At 35.5% G+C, this 17,568-nt stretch overlaps 2 protein-coding genes across 2 annotated transcripts in view; both read left to right on the plus strand.

Moving 5' to 3' along the window:
- Positions 1-13,799, plus strand: part of LOC132274521 (kinesin-like protein KIN-7E, chloroplastic) — a 30,250-nt gene extending 16,451 nt beyond the window's left edge. The window contains exons 17-26 of the mRNA XM_059775811.1: positions 5,236-5,475; positions 6,044-6,184; positions 6,278-6,403; positions 7,888-7,938; positions 8,042-8,089; positions 8,170-8,454; positions 8,634-9,383; positions 10,364-10,453; positions 11,616-11,666; positions 13,469-13,799. Coding sequence (XP_059631794.1) covers positions 5,236-5,475; positions 6,044-6,184; positions 6,278-6,403; positions 7,888-7,938; positions 8,042-8,089; positions 8,170-8,454; positions 8,634-9,383; positions 10,364-10,453; positions 11,616-11,636 — 1,752 coding nt within the window. The 3' untranslated portion in view covers positions 11,637-11,666; positions 13,469-13,799. The remainder of the gene's footprint in view (positions 1-5,235; positions 5,476-6,043; positions 6,185-6,277; positions 6,404-7,887; positions 7,939-8,041; positions 8,090-8,169; positions 8,455-8,633; positions 9,384-10,363; positions 10,454-11,615; positions 11,667-13,468) is intronic.
- Positions 13,800-15,765: 1,966 nt separating this feature from the next.
- Positions 15,766-17,516, plus strand: LOC132272926 (protein psi1-like). Its single transcript, XM_059773991.1, has 3 exons — positions 15,766-15,915; positions 16,274-16,707; positions 17,026-17,516. Exons 1-3 carry the CDS (start codon positions 15,766-15,768, stop codon positions 17,465-17,467), a joined length of 1,026 nt encoding a protein of 341 aa, XP_059629974.1. The 3' UTR covers positions 17,468-17,516.
- Positions 17,517-17,568: the final 52 nt, after the last annotated feature.

Here is a 17,568-nt window from a genome sequence, read left to right on the forward strand (position 1 = left end):
GATATGTATACGATTATTGACAATGCTTTTTTACTTGTTGCTCTCACGTCATAACATTCCAAAATTCAAGTCCATCTGATTTGAAATAGGCAATGGACAATGTCTGAAAACCTCTAGATCTTTTTTGCTGAGAAATCATCTATTTGGATTTTGTTCTGTCAGTCACGATTTTTCTCAATGCCGATTACCGTTGAAAGGCAATTATCTTAGAATTCAGTATAAATTTGCTGGAAAGGTCTCCTCATTACCATCAAATCATCAATCGGTTACTGGATCAGCCCACCAACCATCTCCTAGCATCACTACCTGCTAGGCCCATCATCAAATTGTATAGCTAGCATACTCCCAATCCACCTTCCAGTCTCTTGGTGGAAGCTGTATAGATTGTTGATTATGTCTATGTTTTGTATATTCTTCAAATGTTCTTGAAGCCAATTTTACCAAGTATTTACATTCTAATATTCAGAACAATATAATTGGATGTGTTTTCTGTCATGTAGAAAAGAGTACGCATTTCAGATTGAATTTGATTGTCCGAAGAAAGTTTGACACCAATGTTGTTTGGTCTTATAAATCCAATCTTTCAGTAATGTCTTTATCATTAAAAGCTGCACATCTTATGCATAAATTCATTTATGATTTTATTATACATTATAGTAGAATTAGAACAAAATATGCATGTGTCCTACCAATGTCATTGGAGAGAACTGGAGATAAAAAAAGTGATTGGAAACTTTTGCCAATTGATACTAAACAGATGGCAATAGGTAACGAATTCCATGTAGCAATTGCCAAATCTGTAGGCTCTTCTGTGGTTCTTGTCGTTTACGTTCTATTTATCTGATTTATTCCAGCGATTTTTTATTTCATGCATATGACTACGTACAATTAGGGCTACAAATGAGCCAAGCCGAGCTTTGGGTTGTTTGGGCTCTGCTTGAGCTTGGCTTGGCAGTTTTCTAATGAGCTCGAGCTCGAGCCGGCTTGAGCTCGTGAACATATATATATAAGATATATATATATATAGATTTCCTAGTTGGTACTCACACACACTTGTCTCTTCTGAGAGTTGAACCTCTGACCTCCCTTTTGGGAGGTAAGAGGCTGATACCGCTAGGCCACTGGCCCGTTGGTATATATATAATATATAATATATTTATTAAGTGGTAAGACCATAAGGTACTGTTTTTGGGGATAAAATTTTCACCGTCTACTACCATTAATCAGATCTTCTCTAATTTTCATAATCTCCTTTGCCATCTTCAAGTGCCAAAAACCAATCTCCGATTCCTCCAACAATATCACTTAGGGAATAGAAAGAGAGCTAACCTACCTTGGTCACCAAAAGAGTTGAAGGGAGGCCGGTGCGAAGGCCAGTGAGAGAGAGAGAGAGAGAGAGAGCAAATTAACCTTAGTCACCGGTGGAGTCGAAGGAAGGCCGATTCAGTGGCCAGAGGAGTTGCACGAGTTGCATAACTTCCAGAAGCATTGTTCACTCGTTCCTATCTTCTTCCGGATCTTTAGGGTTTTCCGATCTAATCTTTAACATGTATACATCTAAATCCAATGGCTAGATGAAATCATGACCTGGGCTATTGGGTTACATAGGAATTCATTTGTATAGATGGACTAAGTTTTTAAATATAATAAATGTAATTTTATGTAAACGAACAGGCCGAGATTAACATTACTCAATCTCGACTCGTTTACTAAACGAGCTTGAAAAATGAGCCGGAGCTCGATTCGTTTACTTAATGAACGAGCCCAAGCCGAGCGTTTAACGAGCCGAGCCTGAGCTGTTCATGAACAACTTGGTTCATTTGCAGCCCTACGTACAATCAAGCACTATTAACCATTCTAATTAGGGCAAATTACATAAAACCCTCCACTTTCAATTTCTGGCACAATACTCCCCTGCAATTTTTTTTTGATCTAGAACCCCATTGGACTATCCAATTGTTGCAATAGGCCCCCCAACGTCAGTTTGCCAAAAGATTTTTTTTTTTTTTTTGATAAGTAAGAATTTTATTAAAAAGCGCTCAAAAGGGTAGCAAATCCCAAGGAAACAAAAAGCCACAAAACGCCTCTAGCCTTCAAAGACGCCAAAAAAATTACAATCTCCTCAACAGAACGATAATCTCTCCTTGAGACCCAACAAAAAAGAGTGGAAATAATTGAGAACTTAAGCATTGAAATAGGATTCTCCTTGCCATCGAAATATCTCCGATTCCTCTTGAGCCAAATGCACCACCAAATACAGAGAGGGGTAGCCCTCCAAACATCCCGAATGAGAGCCCCAACTGAAACACCTCTCCAAACCTCAATCAACCCTCTAGTGGAACAGGGAGGGGACCCCAAACAACCCAACAATCTCTGGCCATACTGCAATGCAACAGAAGGTGATCCACTGTCTCCTCATCACACCGGCACAAGTAACAACGATTGATAACCACCTGATTCCTCCTCCTCAAATTATCCTGGGTTAAAATCCTACCCAAGACAGAAGTCCAAGCAAAGAAGGCCACCTTAAGGGGAGCCTTGCCAATAGAATTTAACAGCTAAAAAGTGCGTGAGTTTCGCATTCCCTTAAAGTTGCGTTATAATGACAAAAATGCCCCTTAATAAAAATTTAAGAAAATTTTCTATTAAAAAAATATGATTTTCAGTTTAGGTTTCTTTTCCTTTTAAATTTTTTTAGAAAAAAGGGCTTTTAAGAAAAATTTGAAAATTTAGCACCATAAGGTGATGTTATAATGACAAATGGCCCTTAATATAGGTATAGGAAAATTTTGAAAATTGTTCCAAGGTATTTTCATTTTTTGATAGCATCTTATATATATTTTTTACACAAATAATAATCCATTTAAGTATTTATTTCATATTTTTTTTAACACTATACCGAATGAGTTATTTGTATTAATTTTAATCTTATTGTTGAAAAGTAATTTTAAAAAAGACATAGTTTCGTCCATGGGTATTAATGTCCTTGCAAAATCCAATTTTGTACATTTTTTTAAGACAAATTGCATAAAATCTCCTGAAATTTCAAATTTTTTTTTTCACAGTACCCCCCTTACCTGCAAGGGTGGTTTGGTCCTTTCAACTCACCATTAACACCAACCTTGACACTGTAAAGGCCCAACAACATTTGAATAGTCCAGGGGGGTTTTAGGTCTCCTTTTTTTTTTGGTTGGGGATTTTGTGCCAAAAATTGAAAGTGGAGGGGGGTGTTTTGGGTTTATGCAATTTGCCCTCCTAATTATTCTGACATATATAAAAGTTCCTTTGTATACTTCAAGGCCATATGAGATGTTTTGAGGTTTATATCTGGTTAGCGTTTTGTAGCTGACACTGAATAGTTGGGAAATACTTTGTTGGGTTATCTAGATGTTGAGTTTCATGCTTTCCAGTGTTTCTACATCTTTTCTTCTCAAGTAGTTAAACCAAGATACAGAAGCACTATAAAGTCAAAAAAGGGAATTTAGAAAACCTTATTGTTATGAATATAATGGCCATTGATGGTATACTGTAGTTGCTTTAACAGCCATGTATAGTCCTATCCTCCTTTGTATTCAGTTGCAGAGCTCTATTGAGTTGAATGCTGAAAGAAATTAATTACATTTATGGATAAATAAATAAATAAAATTATGACACCCAAAAGTCATATCATATTTGTATTAATTTTAGTGTTGTGGTACTTAATAGTATTGTACTTTTACTTTCTATATGTAGTGGTAACTGCTCTATGCAAATGTTCTCGCAGAGCAACATATTCTTTGTGAGATTTCTTACCAAAAGATTCTTTGAGGACCTCAAGCTTGCCTCTATAGTATATTTCTATTTTTGGCTTTCTAATAAAACTCACCTTTTCCCTGTTTGAACGCCTTTGAACGCCTTTTTATTTCATTATTACTTATCAAAAAATAAATAAAACTCATGGCCTTTATTAGAATTTGTACTCTCCGCATTTTGTGTAATTGACCTGCTTTGTTCAAACTTAGGATTCCATGTAATTGGGTTTCATGAGAGTATAATTTTCTTTTCCTCTTTAAACAGGATTTTTCTTTCTTGTGGGGGTCCTAAAGTTACCAACTTCAGATGTCTGTCTCACAGGGAATGTTTTTGTATTGAGAACACTCCTTTTCTCTAGAATATCACCCATATTTTTTTCTTGGTATTGGTGCTGTAACTGCAATTCCCAACTTTATTGATGATACAAATAGTTGCCCTTTAGACTATGAATATGTGGTTCTAATGGAGAAGGATGACTCATTTAGCCGATGCCAAGTAGTTGGGCTTGTGGTTTTGTCAAGTCAAATAGTTGAAGAAGAGAGTTAGTAAGCAACAGCCTCTTCTTTTGCCACTTGATATTCATCTTTTTCATGCGAAGTCTGCTATTGGCAAATGCAATGGATGGCGAGACCATTGATTTGAGCAATGGTGAACAATTGGGGCTTAAGCGTAAGAACAGGGAATTCGACCTTTAGACTATGAGCGCAGCCTCTTCGTGCCAATAATGTTGGAGTTTAATTTTATACCTAGTCCGCCCTCCTTGACACCCAAAAAATTGGAGGACCACCATTAGGTAATAACCTTTTTAATTGATTGCTGGACTACCCTGCCATTTCATCTGCTGCATGTAACAGAACCCATCTGACAGAAAGCCAATCCTGTTTGACACAGAATAGCATACCGGCCTCTTTCAATTATTATGTTTTTAAAAGAAGTTGCTTTCTATGAGGGGCTGAGTGAGATTTTGTGATGCGGCTTTCTAACACTTCAGTGTGTATTAAAAGTGTAGATTACTTCCAAACAGTTTGGCAAGGTCTGGATAATGATATGATTATAAATCATCTATGCGGCATTTATTATTCTCACAAATTGAGGGTAATCTTTTTAGTGAATAAATGACTTGGGAAACTTAGTTATAAGTCCTAATAATTTGGCCGGAGAAATAATTAACAAAAGCTTTGACAGACTTATGTTTAAACTTCTAATAGAAGCTTGGTTTAGCACCAAATATTTGAAGTGAAAAATAACTTTTTGTGAATAAATTGAAATTGATGAATTAATTTTCATGGATGCTCCTTAGATACATATCATATGAAATCGTATTTGTGTGTACCATTTGTGATAGCAATGTAAGTTACTTTTCATAGCAGAAATGAATTAGTTATTTTTTAATTCCACTGATTTAACCATGCCAAATTTTAAACGAATGGATTTCCTGTGCAGAAGCCTGATAATCTGGTTGGTTTATCAACAAGTGCTGACACTGAGAGCTCTGCAAGTGGGTCACCTGCATCCTATTCAAAATCATCGCAAAAAAAAGTCTTATTCAGTGATATGAAAGATGGTCAGAGAAAATCTGTCAGTAGAAGGGGGGGTGATCCTTCGGTTGTTGACTCTCTTCCTGACAGAACCCAAGCGGGTGACTTGTTCAGCGCTGCTGTTGGAGGTCGTCGTCTACCTTCGGTGAGAGAGAACTTCATTGGTCCTAGTATGTTAACCATCGCAGGAATGGAAATAAATATCAAAGGAAGACAAGCAAATAGTATCTTTGTGGCACTTTTTTTTCCTCCAAATAATGTACATGTTGTGTCTGTTTTTTATATTGTTGAGAATAGACTGCAATTTATACTCTGTGCTAGCATGCTTGCATTAGTTGGAAGGCACATGTATGCTAGCTGGTAAATCTAGGTGGGTTTTTTGGTTCTGGATCGTAGTGAGCTGGTTACTGCATGCATGGATCTTCATGTGTGCATCAGTTTACCTCATATGTGTAGTAGGAAGATGTAATTGCTTTGGGCAGTGTACCTGGTGATCCATACTCCTTAGACACAGTACTGTTGCCCTAGTTTTCTCTATCCAGACCGCCCTATATGCTATTGACGGTCATGTGAGGTCCAAGAAATTAGAGTTCCCTTTGGAATGGGCTTATCATAATGTTTTAAGTCATTATAAATTAGGGTGTATTTAGATGCTATTGTGCATTGGCTTTAAGTTATAATTTTGACTTCAATGCTGAATGACTTCTTTGCAGAGTGGGACCACTATTACCGATCAAATGGATCTTCTCCGAGAGCAGGTGAAAATGCTAGCTGGGGAGGTAGCACTGTGTACCAGTTCTCTTAAGAGACTGTCAGAGCAAGCAGCTAGCAGCCCAGCAGACTCGCAACTTCAGGCTAGCTACCTTTTAAGAATTACTTCACTCGGAGAATGTTTAAGTTTGATTAAAATTCATGGTTGCCCTTTTGGTGGTCTTATTGGTGTATAGGAACAAATGCAAAAGTTGAAGGATGAAATTAGAGAAAAAAAACTTCAAATGCGTGTATTGGAGCAACGTATGATTGGATCAGTTGACATGACTCCACATACTTCAAATAGCATTGAAATGTCGCAGGTAACTTTTTTATGTAAAAGTGATATTGGACATTCTGGAAAAAATTCCAGACAGGTTACCAGATATGCAACTAATAATAACTAGAAAAAGAGAGATTCCATGTTGGCATGGATAGTGTAGATATTATAGTAGTCCTTATTTGACTGCTATAGTTAGAAATTTAAATGGATGTTGTTTCGTTCTGGTTTTCTGATCACCGGAGCTACTGGTATTTTAGTGAGCTCTCATGCAAGAACTGATGTAGATAGAAGTTTCTTCTCTCCAGGGTATTTTAATCCCTAATTCTTTCTTTATTTATTTTTCAGAACAATACATTAACTGACATTCTTGTCTATGTGGCACTTGAATGGTTGTGGCAGATAAGTAAGGCTAAATTTTAGCCTTTTGAATGTAAGGTGAATAGGAGATGAGGAAAACGGATTCAAAGTTTCTAGGAAAAAAGGGAAGGAAAATTGGTTACTTGAATCTTTTGGAGTGCATTAAGAGTATTGATTAGGAGTAGAAAAAGGGTGGTGAGATAGAAAGGTGCAAGATCTTCTTGGAGAAGCTGTTGCACGCCCAATGGGTGGCTCATTGATATATCAGTTTAGACTGTCATTGTTGTCACGATTGTGATGATTATTAATGTTATTAACTTATTATCATAAAAAGTTTATCCAGAGTTTGCATCAGATATTTTGTTCACAAGTTAAATATGTTACCTTTTAGAAATGCTTTTTCAGTGGTATTCTCTTTTACGGTATTGTTTCAATTTATACTTTCTTTAGATTGGGGTGTGCATGTGTATATATATTTATAAATGTAATAAAAGGTTTAACTAGATGCAATCCATAGACAAAGGGAATATAGACGGGCAAAACAACTTTCAAGCTCTTTAAATCCTAAACTTCGCAATATATAAATTAAGTGAAGTTAACATCAAATGCTTAAATTTCATGACTGGTAACATCACCCTTTCATAGGTGCGTTTTTCACTCCTATACACACTTCTTAAGAATCTTGAACACTAAGAGTGAATTTTGATCTGGGGACTTGGGATAAAGATGAGCAAAAAGGAGTTTGAGGTTTGCATATCTTTGCTCAGGCTATTGAGGTGAAGTTGTCTTTTTGCTCCTTCATAACAATAACCTTTTGGCTTGTTGAGTTTGCCGTATACACAAGTATCATCAGCTAAATTGAAAATTAATGTCCACAATCTATAATTTTTCAGAAGCAAACTCATAAGCTTTGTCACTAATATCATGCATAGCCTAATAAATAAGTTTTAGCGTTTTTGTTGGGCTTGGGTTTGGCTTATCGCAAGCCAGACTTTTGAGTGTACAAAGCCACGTAGGCACCTCACATTGGGGTGTAAAGGCTTGGTTCGGAATTTTTTAACTTTGAGTACTCTCTCTCTCTTTCTTTCGATAATACCAGCATTTTTGTATTATGGTTGTTTGTTCTTACTACTGAATCACAAATGCTTTCTATTCAATTTGATGTAGGCCCTATCCAAGCTTGCTACTCAGCTCAATGAAAAAACTTTTGAACTCGAGGTTTGTTAACCTATCCTCTTGGTTGATTGTAAAGATGACATTGTGATATTAAATGTCGAACATATATACTAACTTAAATTTTTGTTGTGGGATGATATTCAAGATTAAATCAGCTGACAATAGGATACTCCAGGAGCAGCTACAAGTGAAGGTAAAACTATGCTACTATTTGAAATCCTTTTCAATCGTTACAAGTTTCATTTTCTGACAAAATTTTGTTATGGTTACAAGACATCAGAGAATGCTGAGATGCAAGAAACGATTCTTCTGTTAAGAAGACAACTTGATTCTATGTTATCAGATAAATCTTCAAGCTACCATCAACAACAACCTGCAGATGATGACGTTACCATACTCAAGAAAAATGAAGGGATGGATGGGGTTCAAGTATGTGAAGAAACTCGTATTGATGAAAATACACCAACAAGTGTTATGAGTTTGAATAGAATATTCTCCCAAGAGGATTCCAAGGAGTGTAATAATGATTCTTTTTTGAATTCCCAGCTTCTTATGCAGGTTTAATTTTTTCTTTTTCTTTCTGTTTTAATAATTTTCATGACTTTTCTAGTTAGAAATATTTCTTATGTTATTGTGTTAGCAATCTCATCTTGAATGTAAATCAGGGCGGGTGAAGCTACATTATTTTAATGTCAACTGCTGTTAAAGGTGTTTACACTACATTCTATTTGACATAGGCTGCTGAGATTGAGTCATTGAAGCAAGAGAAGGTTAAAATGACTGAAGAAAAGGATGGGCTTGAAATTCACAGCCAAAAATTGGCCGAGGAAGCTTCATATGCTAAAGAGCTGGCAGCAGCTGCAGCAGTGGAGCTTCGGAACTTGGCTGAAGAAGTTACCAAACTTTCTTACCAAAATGCCAAACTGACCGCTGACCTGTCCGCTGCAAAAGAAGCCTGTTGTAGTTCGAACTTCTGTCAAAAGTCAGTTGCATTCGATCTGAAGCAAAATTGCAGCAATGGTGCTAAACCTAATGCACGGTCAAGAAAACCAGAGGATGGTGTATTGGTGGAGGAGTTGCAACAAGAACTTAACACGAGATACTACAGAGAAGCTTCTTTGGTTGGTGCATTATCTGAAAGAGATAAAGCAGAATCTGAGCTGCGAAAAGCACTTGACCAATCAAAGCAAAGTGAAGAACATCTGGAAAATGAGCTGGCCAATATGTGGGTGCTTGTTGCAAAGATGAGGAAGTCTGGCATTGATAATGAAGGCACACTGTCTGAAGGATTTCGTGCATCTGATATTTTGCAATCAAGATCCGGATATGATTATTCTTCATCTAATGGTCACACAAATAAAATATTTGAAAAGGATGAGATCAATGAAGACATTAATGAGATAAGTACATATGAAGAACTCAAAGCTAGCTATCATATAGAAAGGAGAAGGTGCAAAGAACTTGAAAGTTTTGTTTCGAGATTGAAGGTATGTGCTTTTCAGACAAACTTTGTTAATAAATTAAACATAATTCTGAATAAATTTATGGTTATATTATATGTTGAAGATAGTGAGATATGATCATATAATTAGATTATTTGTGTATTATCTGCAACTGTCTCATTAGTTTTATTATCTTCATCCAATGACATGGCCTGCAGATTGTATATATTTGTACACAAATTACACCCACAACGCGTTCAAATTTTTTTACTAGGTTTGGGCTCCGACCTTTTCCTCAATCAGCCCATTTGTTTATCAAATTCTGAGCCATTTCCACTATGGTAATTCCTGAAACCTATAGTGTTTACTGTGTCGTAGACCGAGCGTAATGATTAAATTTTTTATTTTGTGGTTTTCATTTTCTCTACCTGACTCATTCTTATGGTTGTCTTTTTCTCTTATCTTGCTACACTGGTTAATTTTGAATCATTGTCACTGCACGTGTTTTATGTGTATGCATTAATATGTAGGTAGTTGTTTATGTATTCATATATATTTCTAATGGAAGTTCACCTTGTACAAATTGAAAGACCGTAAAACGATATTTGCCCTCGTCATTCTAATCAAGAGTAATGATCCACTTGGTAAGCTATGCCTTTTTATTACTAAAGTTGCTGCTCTCTCTCTCTCTCTTGTACATGTTCAAAAAAGACACAACGGCAAGTTCAAATCCAATGGCTACAGTTCATCAATCAAGATGAAACTTTTGTACACCTGTTCATCAAGCCCTGATCCAAATGTCTTCAACAATGCTATATACATTAGGGTTAATTGCACATTGGGGCCATGTCATGTGTCTATAGATGCCATCATTGTCTCTTGGAATCCTCAAATTGAATGGCTATAAATCACTAATTTTGATGAATATCTGTCTCTCTATTGAAATCTGTAAATCCATCAAATTGTATTGTAAATTGGAAGAATACACATCAGTAAAAATTACAAGGAAATTTTCCTTCTTTCAGGGCGATGATATTTCCGATCTGGATACTACTACTCTTGAAGAACTGCAAAACCTTCATGTTGAGGCCATAACCAAGATTTGCCATGCAAAGGTTACATTCTTTGCTTCTTTTCTTTGTATTAATACTTTTATCATGTCAATGTTACTCTATAATGTCATTTACTGTGTTTATTTACTCTGACATGTCGTAATCCTATTTTGTTTTTGGTGAAGTACACCAACCCTCCATGAAGTAAGATCTAATTACACACGCACGTCATGCACGTCAAGTTTGGTAAAAGGGCACCATTATCCACCTGTTAAGTAGCCGTTACCATTACCAAACTTGACAGAATCTTAACCGAACACCAGATATGCAGCATATGCCACTCATTTTGTTTAGAAGACTTGAGTAGCCATTGCTTTCACAATTTAGTATATTCTCTTAGTCTTGCAAATTACAATTAATAGTTAAAAAAATAATTAATTTGTTTTTCTTCTAAATTTGAAAATATATTATACAACATGCATAGCACGTGGTATTTTAATAGTCTATAAAAAATTATGGAAAAATTACACTGACCTCGACATCCCTTATGTTTTCAAAAATCAGACTGAGATCCCCTGTCAGAACTTGTCGATTGATGGTGTTAATGGACTTTGTGAATTTTTCCTACTGTACTCTTGTATTAAATGTTAAGGGATGGCAGTATAATTTTTAAAACATAGGGAAACGCGGTGTAATTTTCACTTCCTTGAGGAGGGTCAGTGTAATTTTTCCTTTATGTTCTTTTTGCCTTTAGTATGTGTCATCGTAGTTCAACATCTTTTTGTTGCATTTCACTCTTGTCAGTTCCTTCAGCTTGGCCAATTAAGAGGGTCTGTGAAACGTCCTTATAGTTTTGAAAAGAAACTGTGCTTGCGTCTTTTTTGATGTTCAATTCAAGAAGCTTGATGTTATGATGTCAATTTGTCCATTAAAATTAGGCAACAGAAATAAATAAAAAAAAAAAAGCAAATTGCACAATCTTACAACAATGAGTGTTTGAATGTATGACAAAAGTATTTGGATGCAATAATTGTTAATTGAGAGAGAAGGGAAAAAAGAAAAAAACTAAAGAGAACCTTAACTATAACAATTTCCTAGTACCACCATGCTACTTCAGTATCTGATTTAGCAATGATCTTGAACTTCTGTTGTGATTGAATTAACTTTACGTTATTATTATTTTTTCGTGTATATTGACTAATCTTTGTGGGTTTACTATATGCAGTGCTCAAATCACGCCTTATAACATGCTCAAAATGGGCTTTGACCTTTTTTGGTAAGTCTTCGTTCTTTAAAAATGTCCATCGTAGATGTTGTTAAAATTTAGATATATTTGCCAAGATGTTACGCAAATGTTTGTTTAGATATTTGTTTTAGGAACAACACATTTAATTATCTACTTTCTGTAGTCTTGTTGACCATGGTTGTTTCCTCACTATCCAACTCTCAACGCTAGTGTCTGCTAATGATATCCATCTGGGTTGTTTCTCTTCCAATATCTTAGTCCAAAATGAAGATCTTATTTATAGTTGTACAGAAATGACCATTCTGTTGTCTGATTTACGGTCAAGTTTGGCTAGTAAATAGATTTTCTGTTTGCTCAACCTTATAGGCTCTTGGTGATTTTGTGTAGATGCTTTTTATAAATTGATTCTTGTTCTCTTGCTCCATGGCGCTGAGAATCTACATGACTTGACAAAAAACCGTTCTATCTCATCGGACTGTGTATCAGAAAAAACATTTTAACTTGATATTTTTTGCTTTCCAAGATAGTGAAACCACCTGCAGGATAATGTTTTATTAATTTTCGAAGCTGTTCATCCTTTATCCTTTGAGCTGTTTTCAAAGTAGATGCTTCTCTTTTGTGTATTGCTGTTTGCCAATTGCTCCATACAACTGTTATCCAACTTCGTTGCCAGTCATTCATTGTCATCAAGAAGCCACCTCACTCAGAATTTCTCCTTCAAGTCCTAGATTGAACCAATGGCTGTCCTTCAGGCCAAAAGCTTTTAGTTAATAACACGTATTCCTTTTTATCCAACTCGGTCCATGAACTGATGAACCTGGTCCATGGCTCTTTCTCTGGTGAAAAACCAAATAGTCTCTTGAATTTTGAAATAATATATTTGAAAATGCTCGTCTGTAAGAATAACTTTGGATTGAAGTCCAATCTTTGAACTTCAATTTGGTCGATCAATTTCATTTATTGAACGTTACAGTGAGAAATCAGATGTTCGCTGCTCTAAGATTTAGGGATAGACGGAACAACCTTTTTAAATTTAATAAAATATCACTTATCAAAAAAAAAAAATTTATTAAAATATCATTTAGAGGTGATCTTATTTTTTCAGAAACCAGAAATAAGTTTGTCAAAGGAAGTTTTTATTCCGACCATCAGATGATAGGACTCAATAATAAATTGATTCATTTGCTTGCATTTTTCTTTTCGCGTTCACTTAGTTGAATGCTTGGAAGGAATTTTTTATTTACCATGGCTTGAATTGTATATAGTGGAGACCAGAAATCCCAGAGAAAGTCATCTGACATTGATGTGCTTCCATCAACTGTTCGCTTTAAGGTGACAAAAGTTCCAACGCTTTCTTTTCCATTCTCTTCTCTCTTTCCTTCTCGTCGATTTTTCTTCAACTTAAAACCAGGGGAAGCTGTTTATTTGGTTTTCAACGCCTTTGAAGTTTGAACTTCTCAAGAAATAATTGCGAGTTCGTGGAAACCTAAGTGGACTTAGAACCTCAGAGTGCATTTAAAACTACTTTACAGATGAAATACTTTAGTTTTCATTAGAATCAAAATGTGCTGTTTTTGCTATTGTGAGAGCTGTTTGGATTTTGCTTGACGATTCTGCATTCTAATTCTGACTGGGTTTCGATGCCTTTTGCGTATCTTGTGTCCGGATTGTTCCTGCGTTCTCTAGTTTGTCTGTTCTTTGCTTTGGGTAATATATATATATATATATATATATATATATATATATATATATGATGATGATGATGATGATGATAAATTATCGTGCATGTATGCAAAGCCATCTAATGATTTCTGCATTGGCATTTCGTGCAGGTATTATGCAAATATTAGCACTAACGACTCATTTGTCGAGCAGTGACGAGCATTTTCCTGAAACTAACTTTGTGTGGCTAACTTGTAGCAGTAATTGAACAAGACACCTTTGTTTAAAATCTTTTTATGTACATTCTCGAGCTGTAAACCTTGTACGACTGATCAAATGTTGTAATTGTAACATATATATATATATATATATATATATACACAATTGCTTGAAGCTGTTTTTTATCTTCCATGTTCAAGTCTCAAAACTTCGTCTACCGACCGGCTTACAGGTCTTGCCCAAACAATGAAGTGCAGGACAATGCTTCTTTAATGTTTCCAAGTTGATTGTACAAGGTCCTATGGCGGAGCAAAGCTCCGGACACTCTGATTATGGAAATATATATATATATATATATATATATATATATATATATATATATTATCCTCCAACTTCTATCGATATTAATCCGGACACTCCGATTATCGAAAAAATATATATATTATCCTCAAACTTCTATGGCAAGTTTCTTTTTATCCATATTAACAATGTGACAAAAATCGGTGGAGCAAAAAGAAATTCTGACTATGGGCTAGGCTTCTATGGCGATCCAGAAGAAAAATGTTCGAATTTGTAAAAGCTCATTTTATGGGATTGATATGTAAGATTATTAATTAATTGTGGGTCTCACATAATTTGGACATCTACTATGTAACATTATTTATTAATTGCGGGGCTCACATAATTTGGACATCTAATATATTTTATTAATTAGTGATTATAGTGATTATGTAATTAGATATCATATTAATATTATATTATTTGATCAACTTTTAAATTACTACCTCTGATCAAAAAAGAATCTCCTTTTTTCTGTTCAAAAAAGAATCCCCTTTTTTGAGAGTATAAATTTTTAAGGAGATATGTGAGCCATTTATTGTTTTCTGAAAAGTCATTAACTTGTCCTTTTAAGTTTTGAATATTCAAGTTTGAAATTTTAAACTCTAAAGACATATATAGAAAAATCTAAAATATATTGTTTAAAAGAAGAAAGTGGACAATTATTTTGGGACAATCTAAAAAGGATAGTTGAACATTCTATTTGAGACAGAATACCTTTTGGTAATTAATTATTGGGGAAATGTTTGCCTATTTGTTCCTTACGGAAAGTGGATATCAAGTTACTAAAAGGAAAACTGATTATCTCTATGCCTATACATTAATAAAAAGTATAATGTTTATGTGTGCAAAAGGCGAGAAATCGAAAGATCGTTTGACTGCTATCATGAGAGAAATCGGTTGTTCTTTCGGCATAAAAGATTGTTTGACTGCTATCATGAATAGAGGTATTTATATTTAACTATTTATTTATGCATAATAAACTAATGTTCTTGCACAAATATTATAGCAATGTTTATTTGTGATTATCCATTGCACAAATAATTATAGTTTACGTGATAAACACACATAGATACATAGCACTGTGGATGAAAGGACTTTATGGTTCAGAAACTGCGGCATTAGTTCATCTTTTATCACCATCTTATTTTGAAAAAATGAAAACAAAGATTTAAATAATAAATAAATAAAATCATTGTCCAAATCAAATATGAATGAAAAGAAATTTCTAACCGAAATGAATCAAATGATCTCACATAGCAACACAACACATTACAACATACTAGTTTGGATAGCGAGAAAGATTAGGTTCTAGTGGGAGGGAATGTAGATGCATATGCACCAGTTTGAAGCAAATTGGATATAATTATGTTCTTTTATAAGCAGTAACTCAGGCTTCAAATGCAAATTGGTGAGATTTGTGATGTTTAATGTTACACAACACCTTGATCGGGACAAGAATTAGAACGAATGCTGAGAGAATGAGTAAAGATGGATGGAAAGTCTTTCCTTCGTGTGGTTGAGAGGAACTTGGAAAGGAAAGGAGGGAACCCTCCTCTCTTAAAAAGTTAATAGTTTTTTAACTTAGTAAAAATAAATAAATAAAACACAATTTTACCTTTTTGGATTTTTTTAATTATGAAAAATATATAACTGTCAAATCCCATAATACCCACATTTTTTTTTTTTTTTTTTTTTGCCCCCTTTTTACTCAACCTTTCACTTTGAAATGTAAAATAACTACTAGTATTAAATAGATAATGAAGAAAGGCTCTTCGTCTCCTTTAACTGAATCTGCTAATGAAAGGCCTCATAAAACGCTCTAAATTTAGCTAACCATGAATCCTTGTGGGTATAGTGGATATGACCCTTTCTCTCTCTATCTCTCTTTCTCTCTCTACACCTTTCCATGGCAGACCGTTCACGGTCACCACCGCAGGACAGCTACAACATTCTTTGCATCGGAGGCATCTTCAAAGCATACAAATCACTCGTCTCCAAACGCCATCTTAAGAAGATCAACAAGGTTGAAGCCCAAGATAATTTGAAATCTTTCAAGGTACGTGTATGTATATACAGACACAAACACCCACACATATATTTATGTATATATGCACACTTGTTTATGCATATTTGATGTCTTCAATTTCAGTTTTGACAAGAAAAGTTTGATTCGGAGATATTATCATCAACATATATTTCTTTATAACACAATTCAAACTTCCAAAAGTTCAAAATTGTTGAAGAAAACCTCAAAACGCAAGAAGAAATGTTGAGTTTCGTTTATAATTATTGAAATTTGATATCACCATACGTAAATTATGCATGCCAGGCCAAAAAAAAAAATAGTTTGCATCAATATCATGACGCATTGCATGCAAGCACAAATCAATATCTTCGCGTACGCTTGTTTTCAGGCCCGTGACGACAAGAGTCACAGAGTAAAAACCAGAAATGGCGACCACGAGGATCGTCCCGCGAATCCTAGAAGTGGTTTCAGACATCGAACCCCTTCTCCTCTCTCGAGAAGTGAGAGCATCACTTCTCCTCTCTCGAGAAGTAAAAGCGCTTCTTTCTCGAGGAATGCCAGCCGGAAGAGCGTAATCCCAATTTCTGGGCCTGCAGCCACCTTCTCTGGAAGCTTGGGGCGGAAGAGTACGGACGCAGCTGGTCTTGGATCGCTCTCAAGAAGCACAAGCAGGAGAAGTTCTACAGCTATTATGTATTCCAACTCGAGCGGTTTATTGAAACCCCCGGCGATAGAGCATACCCTAGAGTGCACACTTGAGGAACTATGCTTCGGATGCACCAAGAAGATCAAGATCACAAGAGAAGTAGCTACAAACAATGGGTTTGTTACTAATTTCCTTTTCCTATAACCATTTCATGTCACATTAAGATTTACTCCGTATCTGATTTTCGCAGTTTCTGAACAGAGAGGTTGTGTAAACTAGGTGACTAATAAAGACTAATCCTTGTTTATTAACACAAAATGAAGAAAATACAAACCAAATCCTTCGAATTTGATTTGCTTATTAGGCTTCTTGACAACCTACCTTATGCCTATCCACAAATTTTCTTCCGAAATTTCTATTGATAATGTGAAGATTCTAAAGGGCACTGTTAAAGTCATTTTGTTAAAGTCATTTTGACACTTCATTTCTGACAGGCAAGTAGTAGAAGAGGAGGAAAATCTAACTATAAAAGTGAAGCCAGGATGGACACAAGGAACGAAGATCAAGTTTGAAGGTATGGGAAATGAGACACCGGGCACTTACCCAGGCGACGTAAACTTTAGGGTTTCAGAGAAAGACCACCCCGTGTTCACGAGAGAAGGTGACAATCTCGAGATAGCAATAGAAATTCCTTTGGTAAAAGCTCTCACAGGCGGCGACGTTATGATCCCTCTACTAGGTGGTGAGAAGATGAGTTTGCCAGTTGACGATATCATATACCCTGGCTACGAAAAGATCATTGAAGGCCAAGGCATGCCGAAGACGAAAGAGCATGGAAGGGGAAACTTGATAATCAGCTTCCTAGTTGAATTCCCGATGGAACTCTCGGACGAACAACGATCAGAAGTTTTCAGTATTCTACAAGATACTTGTTGAACTATGGAAATTGTTGTCCTCTGCATATGTTTCAACAGTTTTGTTGTCATGGGAGTTAGGTTCACAACCCGTGGTCAATCTAGTACTTCATTGTAGTTATC

Source organism: Cornus florida, unplaced genomic scaffold, assembly GCF_030987335.1.
Source record: "Cornus florida cultivar Cherokee Brave unplaced genomic scaffold, ASM3098733v1 CherokeeBrave_3.0.0_Hap2_Chr09, whole genome shotgun sequence".
In the NCBI taxonomy this organism is placed as follows: Eukaryota; Viridiplantae; Streptophyta; class Magnoliopsida; order Cornales; family Cornaceae; genus Cornus; species Cornus florida.